Source organism: Haliaeetus leucocephalus, unplaced genomic scaffold (genome assembly GCF_000737465.1).
Source record: "Haliaeetus leucocephalus isolate CR32 unplaced genomic scaffold, Haliaeetus_leucocephalus-4.0 Scaffold849, whole genome shotgun sequence".
In the NCBI taxonomy this organism is placed as follows: Eukaryota; Metazoa; Chordata; class Aves; order Accipitriformes; family Accipitridae; genus Haliaeetus; species Haliaeetus leucocephalus.
The window spans coordinates 2,346,767-2,367,255 of record NW_010973285.1 but is presented as its reverse complement, the minus strand read 5'-3'; the positions used below and the strand labels follow the sequence as shown (position 1 = coordinate 2,367,255).

General features: G+C 34.5%; 1 protein-coding gene across 3 annotated transcripts in view; it reads right to left on the bottom strand.

Moving 5' to 3' along the window:
• The window catches only part of FCHO2 (FCH domain only 2), a 94,517-nt gene that overhangs the window by 21,382 nt on the left and 52,646 nt on the right, over positions 1–20,489 (bottom strand). For 2 of the 3 annotated variants that reach the window (XM_010582798.1, XM_010582801.1), the window contains 8 exons: positions 19,463–19,535; positions 15,324–15,348; positions 8,342–8,396; positions 5,643–5,821; positions 5,041–5,055; positions 4,600–4,624; positions 3,832–3,874; positions 3,057–3,151 (listed from right to left, as the gene is read on the bottom strand). In XM_010582798.1, the coding sequence (XP_010581100.1) occupies positions 3,057–3,151; positions 3,832–3,874; positions 4,600–4,624; positions 5,041–5,055; positions 5,643–5,821; positions 8,342–8,396; positions 15,324–15,348; positions 19,463–19,535 (510 nt within the window). The remainder of the gene's footprint in view (positions 1–3,056; positions 3,152–3,831; positions 3,875–4,599; positions 4,625–5,040; positions 5,056–5,642; positions 5,822–8,341; positions 8,397–15,323; positions 15,349–19,462; positions 19,536–20,489) is intronic. The other variant, XM_010582800.1, reaches the window with a different exon arrangement.

The following is a 20,489-nucleotide window of genomic DNA, read 5'->3' as shown; positions in this document are numbered from 1 at the left end:
ATGTATAAGGCATCATCCACCCCAGTTTATTTCCTCTCTCATCCTAGAATCTTAAGGCTCCTGGAAAACAGGAGTTTTCCACAATTATTCCCTGCATTTGGCTGTTGCCTGTTGCAGTAGATGACAACAGAAGCAGAAAATGCAAGGTTAGTCAATTCTCAACATCTTGCAGATTGGCAAAGCTAGGAGCAACAGCAGAGCGACATACAGAATCAAAAAAGAGAGCAACACATTTAAAAGTTCAGATCAAAAGTGTAGGTGTCCTCTCTACAGTGGTCCTTTTGCCATGAACAAGTACATTCTCTAAGCCCACGTAAACAGAGTTTTAACACAGCTTTCCCTTTCTAACAGATATTTTAAATATCATTCAAAGGCTTTGAAATACTACTGTGAATCCTGTTCAAAAAGCAATGTGGAAATGTTCAAAACTTTTAAAAATACATATGGAGGAAAATGAGGAAGATAAATAAAAAGAAGCATATTTACAATATTAATAGCTGGCTAAAAAATGTCTGTTGTGTTTGTTCAAGATAACAAAGTTAGCTTAAACTTCTAATAAAGCAGAATTATTCATGGATGACCAAAGTTTACTTCTGTGCTGCATAAACCACTGTCTCCTCAAATACCATGGTAGTTTAAGCGTTCAATGATTAACACAGAGTTACGAAACAATATCTAAAGAAATGCTTTAACAGTAAAAAGAAAAAAGTGATCTGTGGGACATGCTACATCATGATATGCAGATTTGCTGTATACAAAATAACTAATCTATGTAATTTAAGTTTTGGATTGAGATTCTCAAAAGCTTTAAGCATCAGCTTACCTATATAACCTTCAAGTTGAAGATAAAACACAGATTTCAAGGAAAATACAATCAGATCAAAGTTGTGTATTTTTTAAAGTCTTTAGAACTAAGCTGCAGTTTAGTGAGCAGCAGAACTTGATTTAAACAACAGTGTGACCTACATCAATCCAGTATTTTTTTCCCAAATGTATTAGTAATTTGTTATACTTTAGAACACTCACTTTCTACTTAACTCCATGGATCATTTCACAAGTGTAAATTCTTAGTTAACTCCTGGAACAACAATCCTTTAAATAATTATTTAGCAGATAAAGTTTGCCAAGGCACAGATGTCTTATATCTAAAATTGACTTATGCCCACAGGACACTATATTCCACCAATTTCAATGAAATGAAGGGTTCTGTGCATAAGCCTCTTTCGGGTATGAGGGCTTGTGTAGATGACTCTCCCCTAGATATGGCTACAGAGGATGTTACGGATCCAAATTACCTGTCACTACTCAGCAGCCAGAGACTACTTTCTCCACAGTTCTGCTGCCAGGAGGGACTGTATGAACATTTCCTACCCTGCTTTGACTTCCCATCTAGGCATAGCAATAAACAACTGGATACAGTAACAACCATCAGCACAACAAATTAAGTATCCTCTGCCTTCCTCTACCAACTCCCAACACCAGACCAAAGCTAGCAAAACCAGATTATTTTGAGAAAGCACCAGTTCCTTTCAGCATATTGCAGTAATAGGTATCTATATAATTTATCCTTAAATATGTCACAAATTTGGATCCACTAGCCAATAATCTTGACTGGTTACCTAAGTGAGGAAGAGACAATCTAATAATTTCTGTAAGCTAGATTTGTTAAAAACTGTAACTTTTAAGGAACACAAATTTATAGTGAAAGAATAAGTTCCATTTAAAACCCAAAAGGTTACATAGCAATGCTGGTTGCTGCTAAAAGGACATTACTAAGGCCAAGAAGAATTAACACTAGTTGAGCAGAATTCCCCTATTGATACATGTACTCTTCCTTACTGTTCTTCAATCTGTATGATTAAGCACAGAGGAAAATGGCCAGAAAGCCATGATTGTGAACAAAGAAGTGAGGTCTGTTATAACTTTTGGAATATGAATACCTAGCTAACAGAAACATTGAATGCTTCTTTTCTCAGGCATGTGGAAGGAGAGAAGTCTCTACATTAAGACAGCAGGGGTGGAAAATAGATACGCAGTAGGTAGACTGAAAAGAACTATGGAAACAGTGTATCTGCTACTGTTAGTAAATAGTAGATTCTGCTTTAAACCCCCCCAAGATAATAAACATAATAAATAATTTAAATAAATACTTTTAGTAAGCAGGTCCTAACACTGCTTTTGTTTTGGTCTCTCCTTCCTTTTTCTGAACTAGTTTCTCAACATCTCCTGCTCTCAGCCTCTTCAACACACATAACCACTCATATGCCATTTTGTCTCCCTCTCCTTCACTGCCTTTTGGATGTAAAAATGAATATTGACTATTTTTGGTTTGGTTTTTTTTTCCTCCCTCAAAGAACAGGTTTCAGGAAAGCCTGCCAGTGTCTTGCCCACACTAATATCCCTCAAAATCCTGCACCCCAAAATTCCTACGCTCCCTCCCCCTCTGCCTCCCATACTCCTCAGCCCACCCTTTTCCTCCCAATACCCCTGCTCTCAGGTGGTGCCAGGAACTCCCCCTTAATTCTAGTCTCAGCCTTGCCATTTTTATCTGGCTGCCCTTGGATTATGCCCGCACATTTCCTAACAGAATCATGGTTTCCTACAGGAAACAAGTTCCAAACAGCAAAGCTCCATGGTGCCTGTGTACTTTACTGGAAAGAAGAAACCCATCCCTATTCACAGTGCAAGCTCAGCTTGTCTCACAGTTGCTGCGACAACCTCCATTTAATCTCTGAGCCCAACCGGCTGAAAAAAATAGGATTATACGGCTAGATGGTGATCATTTTTTTTGAAAGTGAGAGAAGGTGATAAAAAAAGGCAGAAGCAAGATAGAATTTTCTTAAGGTTTCTAGTGTTCCCTCTTCCCCCTTGCTCCCTACCTTGAAAGCCTGATACACTGCATTCTCAGTTGTGTATTACTTTTAAGATAGTATACCGCTTTACAAAATTCTTTCATTTCAATAGTCAAAGCATGTCTCCTTGCAATAACTAAAAAAGCAACAACAGAACATCCTGAAGTATATAAAGAAAACATTTTCTACTACCAAATATTGTACCTGAGGAGGATGAAGATGCCAAGGAAGCTGAAGAGGAAGACTCAAGAGAACTGCTGAAGAGCGGATCCCATGCCAGGAGGTCACTGTTCCCCTTTCTATATTACAAGTTACAATTGGAATATAAATGAAAGATGTATATACTCATAAAAATCAAATGACAACTTCAGTCGTAGTTTGATAATAAATATAATAATATGATAAATAAATTTGATAAATTCTTCTTTATTAGTTAGTCTTTGCATCTGGAAATAAAAAGTACTTACAAATTGCAGGTCAAGGAACTGATTTACACAAAAGAAGACTATCTGAACTGACATTGTGGTGCAAGTTTGTGTGTGCACATACTTCATAATGTTGGTTAAATGACTGTCATTTTCAAGGAGACATATCTCTTAAAATCCATTTCTTTCAGTATATGCATACATAAGCAAGGTATACAGACCTGTCCAAATTTAGGGCTTGTAATCTGAAACACTTTACCAGGGAACACTATAACTGTCTTAATTATAATTTGAGATTTTAATTAAAACCCAGTATTTTATAATAATGTAATTATAAATATCGAGACAGATCACAATGAAGCAAATGTATTAGAAGAGGAAAACGAATAGAAATCTCCACTGTTACATAATTACTCCCTAACTTTTAAGATACAATAGATGCCCAACTTAAAATAGCAGTCAGCTGATATTTCCAATGAGTTTCCGAGTATTAGATCAAAACAAGACCAAATTTCTGCAAAATTGTATTTGGTAGAACTTTGAATTTAACTTACTCATTAGTTGGAGCAGAAAGCTTTGATTTTGTTAACTCTTCACCTAAGCAAAAGACACGGTATTATCACCAAAGCTGTGACACTCTAAAATAAAAATTCCAGCTTCATTATAAAAAGATAGTAAATATTAATGGTTGCAGTTCAAAACTAATTATGAAATATTAAAATGGAAAAGACAAAATACATTAGTTCCGATAATATAAATTCAGATACTCCTGAAAAACCTTCTACTAGGAGAGGACTACAAAGAGCAATGCATTTTGGGGGAAGTGCTGTTCACTTGAAATTTCTTCCTTAAATTACAGTTGACATAAATATTATTCTTCAGTAAATTTGGCTTGGTTTCCCACTGAAAAAAACCCTACAGGATAGAGACTAATGCTCTGTCCTCTATCTCCATGACCATGTTTGTGTTTGACTATAAAACAGAGAGAGTGTGCTTTTCTGGTTTGTGGATCATACTAAACTTGAGTGGGTAGAAGGGTTTTAAGAACTTGCAAAGGATTCTTTTCCATGGGGTCCCCCCTTTGGCTCTTGGATGTGTTCCTCATTACTGTCACAGCCAGCCTCATCTGTTTCCCAGAATAGGGAACAGCTGAGTGTATAGAAAAAGAAGAGGTATCTAGAAATGACAAGAGGAATATTTTTTCCTATTTGAAATACAGATACTTAATAAGTTTCTTTCTTCAACAATTAAAAAACAATCTATTTTCATGCTCTGTTAAAAAACTAACATAAATAGACTAAAAGTTAAAGATTCACACTTACTGGATGAATTTTGATTCATTTGTGCCTGAAATGGGAAAAAAAAAAAAGAAAGGAATAAATTCTTCTACCAACTGTTAAATAAAGTGCTTAACAGTCCCAGGGTTCTTATTTCAATTCAAATTCCTGTGAGATACTTTGCCTTCAGTGCCAGGCAAAACATTCTGAGCTTGCAGAAGGCCAGAACATGAGCCAGGACAGAGCAACCAGTGCACACCCACCAGAGCAGTAAGAAAAGGCAGGAATAAACACTGCAGAGCTGACAAAGGGAGCAGTATTACTAAACCCCTTTACAGGCTGGGGCAGTAAAATTAAACAGCTTATATATCACATGGTATACATGGAAAGAAACATTCCTAAGGTTTTCCCAATAACTCCCCTCACATACTACAGTGACTTGGTTTTAATCTAAAAATGTCAATTAAAAAGCCATTCTGTACTTACAGGACTGTGCCTCTGCTTTCAAAATGTGGCGGGGGGGAGGAGAGAAAAATCATCATTATTATTTTAATATGTTGTGCACAATATTTTCCTTAAAATCAGAGCCGTTCTTATTCTGATCTGAATATTTTACTAGCATACTTTAATACTATTTATTTATAGTATCACCTCATGGCATAAAAGGATCATTCTGTGGATTGGCATAATACATCAATAAAAGCTGCACTGTAAATGTTACATGTATCCACATTATATGATCTGTTTTAATGGTTTGTATATTATTGAGTACTAATTAGTAAACTATGTTAAAAGCTATGCTCAGCTAACTGCATGATGTATTCAAATATCTTGTGGTGGCAACAGCAGAAAGACAAAGACTGAGCATTCCCAAGACTCAAAGGAAAGTTAAAATCTGAGAAGGGAGAATTACTTAATGTTACACTGCAATAAAGTGTACCAAAGATGACCCTTGTGCACAAGAAAAAAAGAATCATTGAACTTGAACCTAGAATAAATTCTGAACATTAAAATATATGTTTACACTAAAGATTCTTTACCGCTTTTCTCTTCTATGCATTAAAAATACAAAGAACAAAATAACTTACAGATATTGCTGGAGAAAGAGTGATGTTCCCTATAGATACTTTTAATTCATCCAAGGAAGGCATGGTATATTGAGAGCTATTATTTGCCTGGACAGGTTTTATTTCTACATGGAACCTCCTGGGTTCATCATCTTCAGAGTCAGAATCACTGGATGAATAGAAATGGTTCTCTTTGGTATGTTTTTGTCAGTTAAGGTAGAAATACTTCAAATCCATCTGCTTAATCCATTTCATAATTACGCTTTACATAATGCTGATATTAAGTGAACACCACAGATAAACAATGTTGCCTAACCTCTTTGTGCACTTATATAGACATTTCAGATATATCCACTGTCCAAAATTCACAACTCAGAGTTAAAATTTAGTTTTTATAGTCCATTCATCTTCATAACGGTATTCTGTTCTGAAAGGCACTATGTCATATAACTGAACAACTGCATATTTGAAGGCATCAGGATAAATTAAAGATTCTTCAGTAGCAACACTTCTGCATGTTAAATTTATGATTTGTAAGACTCAACCAGGGATTCTAACACATGTATGAAAAACGTAGAAATCTTTTTAAACCAAGTGAAGGAAAGCCCTAGCCTTTTTAATTAGTGAAATGCCCACGGTACCTGTACCAAGCATTAACAGTAGAGGAAGCAGAAGCAGCAGCCATTATTATTTGCCCCTTTTGCAGAATGGCACTGAAAATTTTGCAGGAAAGAATGCCAGTTACACAGAAGATTGCACAGTAAACTGATCAATGTCAGCTGCTTAAAGCACTGTCATCCTTGGCAAAAAAGGAATCACAACAACAACTCAGTCCTCAAAATAAGCAAAATACACATAATAATTTAGCCTTGGTTCTTTATATGCACAGGAGCTGCACTGAACAAAAGCTCTGAAAGGCCTATGCCAAGTCTTAAAAGATGCATTTGTTTTGACAAGAAAGAATTTGAAATCTTTCCTCTATTTAAACATAAAAGTTCCATACCACCTAGGGGGAGCATACATATTCTATACCCTGCTTGTTATTTTCACTTGGAAATATGCTAGCCATTTGAATTAAATCTCTGCAAACTATTCCTTGACAAAGATTAGAACCTGAACCCTAAAGACATTCCAAATCCATTTCAACTGAAAGAATCCCTGAGTCGTGGTGAGGAAAAAGTCAAATGTCTTCATCTTACAGCCCATCTGTCCCCCCAAATGGATCATATCTAGAAAAGAAAGCTTCAAAGACAAGTTGTTTTTCATTTCATCAAAAGATCTCTTGTCTTGAAAGTTATCACCAAGTTTCACGATTCATTTCCCACGAATCAGGCAGCTCTTGTAAGTGCTTTTTAAACACTTAAGACTGGACTTAAGACTGACTGCCATTATGATAAAATAATGTCCTCTAACAAATCATCTCAAAAGTTTCCACCAACATAATAAATATCTACTCTTGGAAGCTAAGGAAGGAAAAGAGGAAGGGAACTGATGAATTCCTGAATCTGATAAAAATCTTCAGAAGCTGAAGTACTACCTGGCTGATAGGGACTGCAAATCATTGAGCTTTTTCACTGAATGTATGGCCTTTTCTATTGTTTCACAACAAAAAGGATGATGTAGAAAAGGATGCCCAGATGAATCATTTACAAAGCATGAATGTTGTTCAGTCCTCTCTCCCTTTCATAAATTCATGCAAAGCATGAAATAATGACCCTCTCAGAACTGGATAAAAGTCTTTCACTTTTCTATCAGTTTTGTAAATAGGAGATAACACGAACTGCTTTTATCGGTATAGGAGTCTTCACTGGTGCCAATAGAGGCATATTCTGCAAAGTTGATGAAAACAGAGAAGCTATGATGATGGACTGGCCCACTTCAATGTACTGTTAACTGCTCAAAAGTTTTCACAATGTAAGGTAATTGCAAAGTGTAAGTTTACCATTTATCTACAGTAGCCAGAGAATTCAGTGAAAACATTTCAAAAAATGAGCTATCTTGCTTACATATTAGGCTTGCTTAGATCTACAGCAATTATTCCCAGCTCTTAAATAGAGCTTCCCTCTGTTTCTGATGGGAAGAAAAAAGAGGACAAGAATTTTTTCCTTCAAAGGAAGACCAGAGAAAAATCATGAGCCTCCACAAAAAATGACTCATAATGAAAATCTATTCTGCATATCAAAGTTATTATTAAAAAGACAATAAAAGCTAGAAGCACCAATTAGAAACAGCATGTGGACATTGGTAACAAAAATCCTATTTCTAGACTGCTGTAGCTCCCAGTCTTTTTAATGGTGTTATAAAAAAGTGGGAGGGTGCAGGTATAGAACAGATAATCACTCCGTATGCTTAAGAAAGATTTACAAACTTCACAAACTCTCTGAGAGATTTTCAAGGAAAAAAATCTGCACGGTCACCTTAAAGCTTTTGTTCAGGCTTTTTTTTGGTTTTATTTTGGTCTTTTTACTTTCAGACAAAACCCATCCTCTTAAAGTTCCCAAGGCATTTGATCTAATCTTTAACATTTGCACACACACAAAATCTAAGACAGACAAAATTCTGTACATTTTGCAAAAGCTATGAACCTAAGAATACAAGGTTGCAACACAAACATGAATGTCATTCATCCTCCTTTACTTAACACTCAAATCAGTACTTCCTCTCTCCAAAGAACTGTAGTAACATCAAATAACTTGGCACAGTAATAGTGAAAAGGATATCCTGTGTTGCTTCTGGTTTAATGCTGTATCCTTCATCATCTACATCAGGAATGTTCTAAAAACAACAACAAAAATTATGATACTGACAAATAACTAAACCCCCATGTTTTTGCATCTGACTGAATTTTATATCACCGACAAATTAAAATTTGATTATAACAGCTCACGCAAGTCATTGTTATTCACCGTTAATTATTACAGTTATCTCAAGTTATGATCTGTAGTTCAGAAGTAGCATGACAAGATACCTTAGGAACAGAATACAACAAAACAACCTCCAAATTTCCTATGAAAACTGGCAAGTTTGAATGCATCTGCTTTTACTGGTAGTCTATCAAAAGGGTCAGAAACCAACAGGCATTTTAGCTTTACCACTGAGTGTTAAATAAGCTACAATTCTCTTGGCCTCAAGTATTTTCCCAATTTCTACTTCTAATTCTCTCAGCTAAGTCACTGGAGGCTCTGATGGTGCCGGAGCAGTTTGACTAATAGAGATTTATACAGTATGGCTAAAATACACCTTGCTGTTATAAGTCATGAGATGTAACAAAATGACTTACACTGGAGACTTAAGTGGACTAGCAAGGAACCACTTGAGATACTCACTTTGAATAGCTTTTGAATTACAGAGCAAGATAAACATAAAAATGTAGTTGTCCCTCTATTCCTTTTACAGATACCACAAATGGGATGTCCGATATTTTACTAAGATTCTCCTCTATATAGCTCTCTAAATCTAGCACTTTTGAATTAAATGGAAGGAATTTAAACATAGATCAAACTTGCTGCTAAAAAGAGTAAGAAATACAATCTTGTACAGGAGATGTAATACTGTACCCAATTAAATAGCACATCAAACTAAGGCCAAAAAATAATCTTAATTATTTCAATTATTAAGCTCAAACTTTAAAAAATGGAACATATAGATGCAATTTCTTGAAATACTTGTAAGATCCAGACTTCACTGCTATTTGATTAAAAAAAAACAACCAACCAACCAACCAAAAAAACCTGAACAAAAAAAAGTAATAAGAGTAGGATCACACGGTCCAGTACCTTAGCTCTACTTGCTCAAATCAGGGTTCTTAGCTACGCTTGACCTCAGGCCGACCTTGTTTATATACCAAAAACCACTAATGAAACTTGACATCAAAGTAAACAGAACAAAAACATATAGCTAGAGGGTAGGTACATTTTCTTACAATACTACAACTTCTGAATTCTGAAATTATTTTAGTTGTCATATTAGGCAATTTTCAATAGATCAGGATCATTCATGGTTAAGATGAGTTGAAAACCAACAAAAATCTTTAAATATACAACATTTAGTTTTTCTTCCAGCTGGGCCATATATGTAAAGTATATTATTACTGGGCACACACAGCATGCACAACATAGCTGGCAAATCGTAATATTTTGATATAAAATTGTGAAAGAATACTTAGTTTGCAGAAGTTATTTTCATTGCGTTGTTTTTAATTTACTGCATAATCTCTAGGATAAAGTAAATCCTTAGAAAGCACTAAAATCTCAAAGTTCTTAAAGTATTAAATTTCTTTCTATTTTCATGTTAATTATTTCTGATCTTGCAAAGATATCTGAACCATCTATTCCTCAGCAATGGCACTTTACCATGTAGCCTGTATTCATAATTTCAGACAAAATGTCAAAGTTAATACATTCATAACAGAGATGGATGCTTTATAGCTTAAGTTCTGAACACAGGAACTGAAAAATTCCTTGCTTCTTTTCCAGCAGGCCTACATTACCACTTTTTTCTAACACTGTGCAGAAAACTTAAATTGTATTTCTTTTTTTTCTATTTCTAAAATTTAAATATATGCAATTTCAAACATCTGACACTACACAGTATATACAGAGTCAGAAATAATCCGCTTTGTATTTCCAGCTTTGTCAATGATTTACAATGATCTTGTACCAATTTATGATCATTCTTAAAACATCTTCTGCTTTCATTAATGAGATACTGAATTCATATTTTTGCGTAAACCAATAGAACGAAAGGGTGGAAGAGATACTTAGTGCACCTTTGTATTGACAAAGATAAATAGTGTCACATACAATCAAAACAGTACCTCAAAATCTTACAAGTTAAGTAGTAATTTCAAAATATTGTTCTCAATATTTTGAACAGGTGAACAGTTCTGCTTTCTGAAACATCAGAATTTTATTTACTAATTTACATTTTGTAACAGTGGTAGAGGATACAGCATTTTGAGAGATACATATTCACAAATCTGATGTTAATGAAGTCATTTACATTTACCTGACTAATTCTTACTCCCTCCTCCACACTCCTACAGTTACAGAACTATATGTTATGTCACGGATAACAGTGCATCTTCTAATATCAGGCACACAATACAGACAAGACCTGATTTGCCTACCATGCTGATCAGAGGAAAAAACCAAAACCTTCGTGTATACATCTGTTGGTTTAAGAAGTAGTTATTAATATGGTGGGGATGAAGGTCTGGTCTAGCCCCCTACCCAAACTTGTTACTTGTAGTCTTTTCAGTAAAAAAGCAGCTTAATATGGATGTGAATTGAACTCTGTGGAAGTAACTGGAAAGCCAGACTTCCTTGAAAGAAGGTTTCACATTCTCAGAAGTTCTGTTAAGCATACAACTATGAAAACCACAGTCTTCCCTGTGTTTGCAGATATTATACAAAATATTACTAATTAAGCTATTATACAGTTTTAAATATGCATTAAAATTTAGGACTTATAACTGTCTTTGCGTTAGTATCTTCTGCAAACTTTCTAAGGTGAATAATTTTTTAAAGAAATAGAACATCAGGACATAATGTATAACAAAGTGAAACTGCCTATACAAAAAGCATGAGGACTAAGCATTCTATTGCCAAAACTTATTTTTTGAGTTTTGGCGAATACTTTGTCTCAGTTTCCTTGCTCTGTCCCATCTGTCGTCCAAAAGCAATGGAAGAAGCCACACCATTACCATGTCATTAGTTCCTCTGGGCAACGTACAAAGGACAAGAGAAGAACGTTTGGAGCATATTGCAGTCTAGCTACTTCATTTGGCCCTTCCTCAGCAACATTTGCACTGCTAGTTGTCAGTCAAGAAGCAAAGAATCTTCACTACGCTTCAGCTTGATTTCTGTCTATTTTCTCCTGGTATATATCTACAGTGGTTATGAGAGCTCCTTATCAAGTTTTCCTCAGGGTATGCTTCAGGATACAGGGCAGCTGAACAGCTCACTGTTTCTTTTTCTGCTGGATGAACTTTCTACCATTTTACTGAACTGGACTGACTCACTTCCTGTAATCCAGATGAGGACCGACGTGAACTCAAATAAGCAGTGGAAGCTCATAGCCTGGAACAAGAGGAAAAAGAGCCTCTCCACTTTTGATATATTTGAGATGTAAATTTGACTCAGGTATATCCTTAGGTTAAGACAGAGGTATTACATATTATCAGCCTCCTCTCCTTAGGGTGCCTATTAATCCAAAAGACATGGAAGAAGAGAATAGCCAGCCCATTTCTTCTATTGCCAGAGATGCAGTAAGAAAGAAAAAAAAGTATTCAAAGTGCTCCTGTCTTGTGCTGCGACTACAAAGCCTCACACCCTGTATCAATGGCAGCTATTCAAAACATGCCAGAACTAAACATTACAAAATGCAAATAAAGAAAAACATTTGATTTTCACTAAATATAATGTTACACTTGTGTTACACTAATTAAGAGTTTGGTGGTTCCAAATTCAATCAGTGCCCAGCAATAAAAATGGCGTATAATTCTACAGAACCATAATTATGCTACACTCGTGTGTAAAGAGGTTAATGAAAAGTTTTGGATGCCTCAATATATTTGTTCGCATTCCAGTTTCCTATGAAAAAAGTTTCAGCATTATGTTCTGTGCATCTGTGGCTCCCTTCTTAATTACTTTTGAACATACTGGACAATTTCAAATGGATTTGACAGACAGAACAGAGGACTCAAAGATAATTACATTACTACAGTCTTCATGAAAATAGGCAGTCAAGTAGAAGAAGGAGATCTGCAAGTATCCCAACCAAGGGAAGGGTTGCAATCCAAATTCAGATCTTACTAGACACAAGTGGAACCTTGTAAATGCTTCCTCAAAAAAAAAAAAAAAAAGCTTCTACTAGAGCTCATATCTTCCTATAGACCATCCCTAGAGACATGGCAAACCCATGGGAAACATGACAATTAATTAGTTCTGCCTTTAGAAAAACTTTCTAAAGATAAGAAACACATGCATAGAGCCAGACTTCAGTTATCTCTTTCTAGTGTACACACAGTTAACTTTCTACTTTCCTAATTGTCGAGGCTTAGCTTAATGGAAGTTACATGTGTAGACTGACATATTAGCAACACAGGAATTTTAAATCTCACGACATACTGTCATCTATATTTAAACAGAGACTGCTTATTGAAGTGGTCAACCTTTTTAACAAATACCAGTCCTCAGTTCACAGCTGCCTTCCTGCTCATGAGCATATAAAACCTCTTATAGCAGTTACAAAACATTATTGATAGGAATTAACAATTTATTCAAATGCATCACATTTTCCGATATATATATAATCTGGCAGCTACAAAAAGTACGAGCATAAGCAGATGGTTTGCCACAGATAAACTTGAGAACTTCCATGCTAGTACAAAAGACGTTTTTTAGGACCATGCCACTGTTTTGCTTTCTGGAAACAGAGAATACAAGTTCGAACACACTGAATTATACATTTTGGACTAGTGAGAAGGCCCTAATAGTATTGACTACACACTGCATGTTCAAAGATCCACAATATCACGTAGAACTGGCAGCTAAAGTATTGAAGTCAGTTCTTACTGGATCCATAACTTCTAAAATTTCAGTACAATTACTTCAGTGCTTATAGTTATAAATAATTGTAGAGTTGTTACTTCTTACGTTCCTTTCACACAGTTAAAATTCTTGACAAATAAACAAAAGCTACCTTTTAAAAAAAGATCATGTTAATAATATAAAAGCCAGTCAGAGACTGTCTGTGAGTGACCAAAATCATAACTGGGACACCTTAAATAAGTTGAATTTTCTGAGGGCTGGTCCTCAATATTTTCTAGCAATTAAACACAAATGATAATTGCTTTCAATTTTTGTTTTGCAATAATACTTTTCCAAGTTCAATTGTTTGAAATGTGTAATTTATTGCAAAGATCCATAAAAACCAAATCCTCATAGAGATAACAATATAGATGGTTATAACTATTTAGATCAAGTTTGAAAAATTAAACAGAAAGGAAATCTTAGAGTAAAAGACAAGAAAAATGAAACACATTTGAAATGGGACCTTCCAGAAGAGGACACCAACCTTAAAATGTAAAAGTACTCTGGGGTGCTTGTTTGTAAGGGGTGAAATGAATTTCACCTATGGTATGCTGCATCGTTTTTCACAAGAATGACAGTAATGCCTTCTGCTATTAAAGCATTCTACCATTCAGAACAGTACTGTTGCTTGTAAAAAGCAAGAAAAAATGATAAATCAAATTTTAAATTCCAAATACAGTCATAAAATATTGGGCATTTAAAAAAAAAAAAAAAAGAGAATGTAACGAAAATATCAGTTTTGTTGTTAGACACTATGAAAGTTAGGACTTTTTTTTAACCAAACAGAAATTAGATCTAGACAGAACAATTAACTTAGATGATCATATGGTGTGCCTCATGCAACCAGAAAGAATGTCAGACACATTTACAGTTGAATTTTTTTAACTAATTATTTTTTAAAAAAGTAAAGACCAAAACAAGCAATGAAGAAAATAAACATTGCAAGTCAAACTCAGTTGAGGTTCACGCCAGTGACTCAACCTGAACTGTCAAAAGATATTATTTCCATGAAAAGCCTGATAATTATAGGGATAATTCTAAAGTTACTTTACTTTAAATGTATCCAAGAAAAGAAATTTGCTCTAAATCAAGATGACTTTGCACAGGATAACATAACTGTCTCAATGATGCTTACGAGGCTATTCTTACACATATACTTCTATTATGTGGCAAAACTTACTTTTTCTTGTTTAGAAACATGGTTCTACTAGATTTTTTAAACCAAGTTTCTCAAAAGAAATTTTAATATTAGGTGCTAGAACTTCCAGATATTAAACACAAAGAAGAAAATCCACAAAACAGGTGAACTTGGAAACTTAAGATGTTTAATATAATTGGCACCTAAAGAAATGAACTGAAATACAAATCACCCTACAGAAAACCATTTAAATTTTTCTGTATATTACTCCCTGCTATAGTTATAGGGAGTTGCAATCTCTGTTACATACAATTCAAGGCAACATACATGTTTAAATAAAAAGAAAAGGCTCAATTAAGGAAATAAAAAAGCATTAACATAGCAATTTAATTTGCAACTGTCACTTATTTGAATTTAATAAAATTGTAAGACATATCATGGATCATACTGACAGCACTGAAAAACAGGCCATCAATAAAGTTAACCTAGAGATACTGCATTTAAAGCCATATTTTAAAAAGTATATTCCTACACTCTATTGACAGAGATAAAGCAGAACCCCATTGATATTAGATGGATTTCTCAAAGGAAACAGTAGTAAGCAGAGGAATATGATGATGCAAAGTTGGGTCCACAATAAACTGAACTTTTTTCTTAATTAGAATCTATTAGCCAAGCAATTTAAACTATTAACTTGAAAAACAAAGTAGCAAATACTTGCAGTAAAAACACCTTGTTTAAAACTTTCAATTGTTAGGAAATATAAATGTCGTATTACTGACACATATTTTATATATTGCTGAAGATTATGTACTGAGCAAAATTAACACTTCAACTATGTTAACAAAATACTAAATCCTCTTCAGATAAATAATGCATTGCAGGGACTTGATATAAGTTAAGTTTCATCGAACTGTAGTGCTTGACAATATTAGCATATGCATTTGTTTTGGAAATCAGTCTACTTACAACTGAGTCTGCGTCTGGACACTCCCTATTAAAAAAAAAGAAAATATACAATTATAAAATACACAATTTATTTTATTCATATAGTTCTGGTACTTCCTTTAGTATTTTCAATTATTTTGAAACATTGCATTTGACCCTTTTGCCTCTCAGACTGCAAAAGTTTTCATTATAAATAATCCACATTCAAATGAATCAGATTTAAATAAAAGCTGGAAGTTTATGCTCAAAACACCGCAGGAGGAAAAACTCAAAAGAAATGCTGAAAAAGCAAACTTGTATCAAAGATATCAAAGATATCAAAGTGTGTGTGTGTATAAAATCAAGGAGTACCACACTGTATTCTGGATGAATATACTTTAAGAGTCAGCTCTCTGTGTTTGACGTGCACAATAAGTAGAAGTCACCAATCCTAATGAAATAGTCCACATGCAGTTGCAAAACATTTTGGACAATAACCAGCTTGCAAAGAAATTAAGACTGTTCTTAGAGGAATTTAGAGCTTCCCTCTTTTGGAATTTCATTCTTAGTTCACATTTGTCAAGCACAGTTGCAGTCAAGCACTAGAATATGCCGGAAAAAATAAGCACTTAAAAAAAAAAAAAAAAGTCATCAGCAGAAAGGCAGTGATTGCAAGTACAATATTCACAAATGTTATATTTTTCCACTATAACTTCGATTTAAGCAGTAGTATTAAAAAAACCCAAAACCTGACACTGATTCTCTCTGATCTCTGCAACAAGCAGAAGCAATTAGATTTACAGAACATGGGAATACTTGAGTAGCATACAAGTCCTCTCTAATTTGCATTCTGACAAATAAAGCTGTAAGTGCCAGTGTAACTGAACAAGAGTGGTTTTATATAATCAAACTGAACATCCTAAACATGTACTTACAGAAAAAAGAGGAAAAAAAAATCAAATTATTGTAATCTAAATCATTTTCTCTGAAAAGCTAAATGGGTCAAATGTAAAAACTACAATGTCTTTAAATACAGGTATGAAAACTTGCTAACATGGAAACATTATTATGAAATTCAGTACAGCCTGTCAAGGAATTGACAGTGAGATGAAGGATCCTGTCTCCTCTGAAAGGCCTTACACAAAAGAAAACATGTGACCAAGTTTCTAATTGACTTACGTCTTATCTCCCTCTGCTGGCTAAACTGAATTCATAACAATAGAAAGAGCTATTTTAAAAGCTGTTTTACAGCTCCAAGAGACAAAGTATTAGACCTCTCTCAAAAGATGTAGCAAACAGATTTTCTGACATGTGGTTTTAAAAAGTGTCTATACTCAAACAAGACAACCTGAATTTAAGAAATTAAGAAATGTGAAAGATGTGAGGCAAAGGACAATGAAAGTAATTTAGGCCGTAATGAAGATTTTAAAAATTAGTGAGCTAATAGATCTCAAAAAGTAACAGCAGATCTAGTATCATTCCAAGGAGCACCAACAGCACCTCCCAGGATCCATTCACAAGACAAAAAGGAAAACTCAATAGTTTGCAAATGCTGGTGAAGTGGAATATGAGGACATCAGGTTTTAGACAGATGTGCTTTTACATCACTACATGCATGATCTTTCTTTTAACATTAAAGAACTAGGTCATGCTTCTAGTATAGGGTAACATTTCAGGAAATGGGGATTCTGTAAGAAAATTTAAGATTTAAGGATTGTAGATAAAAAACTAAAACAACCAAATAATGCAAAGCAGTGGTTAGGAAAAGAAGTTAGCAACATGTAATAGAATATATTGTGTATGGTATTTCCCTGTGTAAAACCATTACTAGACACTACATCCAGTTTAGGTGTCAACATGATAAACTGAAAAGCCTACAAACCATGAGAGTTTTTCAGGATGTGGAAAGCCTGCCCTACACGAATTAAATAAGTTTACAGCCTAATTTAACAAGAGATTAAGAAAGGACTTGACCTCTATGTGCAGAGAAGTTTCTGATGATACAGAGTTTTATCATCTATAACAGGATCATCAGCTGAAGATGAAAGACAAAATTTAGACTAGCAATAAAATTTTTTAAAGAGATCATAAATAACTATTAGAATATTTTACTTAAGCACATAACAAATCCTCTGTTACTTATTTGAGATATTCTAGTTCATTTAGAAGTTATGGATTAATGCAAGAATCTCTGTAAAAGCCTATCATACGTGTTACATAGAAGGTCAATATCATACTGTCATACTTCTTTCTTTCTGACCTCAGAATCTATTCATTTTTGTATTGTGTGTAAATATAGAAAAAAAAAAAATAATACAAATCAAATTTCAGTCCAACTTGTTGAAAGCAAGACAAATTCTCTTCCCATTTCAGAGTAGCTGAGCTGATTTATAGTTTCTGATGACATCATTGTGCCATGAAAAACAAAATTTTTTCTAGAAGGAGACACTGATATTATCTTTCAACATTAAATAAAATGTCTTTGGGAAAAAGCAGCTTTTATAAAAGTATTCAGATACTACAATGGATAAGCATACAAAGGTAGAAAGTGTTTCAAATAGGGCAGAAGCCAGTTTTCAGCCCTCAGTGCCTAAGAAAACTTTCTTTCTGTCACAGGTTAAAGAAAAACATGATCTCTGAGTAAGGATACATTGAGTCATACACCTGAGTTAATTTGGAGTTTCCAGGCCCTTACTGGCTTCAGCAAACTACTGTTAAAAGTTCTAAATCTTTGCTGGGGCCAGATTACATTCTGCCAAAGAATGGATGGAAGGAGATGCTGGTTTGCAAGGAGGCTTATAACATACATGACGTGAGATTCACTTGAGTAATAACCCACGTGGTGGCTAAATAATTATTTTGTTGGACAAGAAAAGCTGACACTACTCAATACTATCGAAATGTCTTCTTTGCAATTATGTAAATGCAAGACACGGCAAATGATTGAACATAGTTTTTTTGCTGCTATTTGATACTGCAACTGTTTTGCATCCACAAATATAATGAAATAATTATAAAATTTTAATTTAATTATTTTAAACGAAAAATATTTCTTTGTAACAAAATAGTATTCTCAGATTACTGCTGACCAAAATCACACTATATATTACACTTCTCTCACCATTTACTCCAGCTTGATAAAGTACAGAAGAGAGGGTGGAGGAAAGACTAAATCACAGAAGGAACAGAAATATAGAGGAAAGACTTAAAAAAACACCTTGGAGCCCTAAAGGCATCATGACAGAGAGAAGAAAAAGCTGGTTTAGAAGTGTATCACTGTTAAAATTAAACACCGAAAGAAAAATAGCTATGAGGCATGCTGTATATGCAAATAGTTAGCACCTGCAGTTCTTAGGTCATTAATTTTTCAGTGTTACATTAAAAACTAAGGATAATAAAAATTTTTAAAAGTAATTTTAAAAAGTATGTATGCACATGTTGCCTCTGAGAATATTTCTACATTGTTAAGTTTGCCAAATTGTAAGATATTTTCTGTTGAATTGAATACATCTATTGAGAAAACACATGTAGAAATTATGAAAAAAATACATTGGAATATAGTGACCATAACTACTAATACACAGGCTGTGACCAATCCATCTAAAGAACTTTTATTCAAACTCACTTTCTGGAGAGTTTTAACTCCTGGGAGACAGGGCACATGCAATGAATATGGCAAAGGGTATAGCTGGGACATCAGTCATGAGTTAGAATGATGGTCTTTCTGAAATGAGTGTGCACATGATGTACTGAAAAAACACTCAAATTTTTCTGTCCTTCGATACTGTATAAAAGTGTTTTTCTAGTAAAAAAATAACTGAAGCTTCAATTCTGCAAACACAGGCATCCAGTAATTTTTCCATGTACAGAGCTATTATTTCATTATGAGTCCACACGAGAATCGCATTATCTACAATGTTCAAACGTAGAACAAGGGAGAACTACTTACCTATGCACAGGAAAGAATGAAGCATGAGTAGACTACTATGAATATATTTACATTATTTCCTTAAAACCCTTACTTATAAAAATCTTTAATAGCTGTGATGTTGTCATATTCATAGCATTTCTCTACACTTCCGTTATAAACCCATTTTTTTGTTAAACATCAGCTAACATTTATCCCCATACTTTTACTAGTTCTCATACAAGACAAGGCTTCAAGATGGAAATATACTTACACAGATTCAGTATCTTTTTCTTTTTTCATTATTCCTGATAAACCAAAAGGCTTCCTCTTCCGTGGTTTTATCCCTATGGAACAAACACTTTTCATTTAAAGATCAAAGAGATAAGTACATATTTAGCCACGTCAAATGCGTGTGCATACCAATACCAATACAATTTTAATGCTGCCACAGGTGATACAAAAATCTAACAGATGAGATAGGTATAGAGCCAAACTTAGGGAACATTATTCAAATTTGTTAAGTAAGATACTATCCAGGACACATACCAATCAAAAAATTAAATTAAAATATGGTTGAAAACATTAATAACATAAGTCCTTATAAAACTGATTTGCATTGTACATCCAACTTTCCAAGCCGGGTATGCAGACTGTCACTTTTTTTAATAGAAAATGAGTGTACTGCCAGTTTTGAGGAAAGGGACTCCGCTCACAAACTCAACAGGTGCTATTGCTCCTGCCGATCCCGAATAGCCAATACACTTGGATCAGAAACTGAACCCTGCCTCTCCCAGCTACTGCAGTTCAACACCCTGCTATTTTCCTGCATGTTCCCATTAGCTGCAAGCCCCTGTCTCTCCTAAGAAGTAGGATCTTGGTCCTGTAAAAAAAAGAGAACATCTCTTGGCTTTCCAGCTGATGCTGAGTCCATGATTTTCCAGTGTTGTAGCCAGCTCGAAGGCTGGCTCTCACTGAGTCTGGAATCATGCCTCCCCCTGTGTCGTTTCTTCCCCGTTTTTAGCACTGGATACATGTAGCTATAGTACAGGAAAAAAAGCTTGCTTTCATACCCATTTAATGTACTAAAATTAAAATACATTTAAATATTCCATCAGACCTGCTGTCATGTGTGCCTCTCTCCCTGATTTTTGATGAAGCAGACTGCCAAACAAAATGACTTGAGTGCAAGCATCTGATCCAACTAGCCTACAAATTTGTTTTGATATATACTACTGACAGCATGCTTTTGACCAAAACGGTGGAAATAATTTGGTTTCCAAAATTTAACAACTGACACT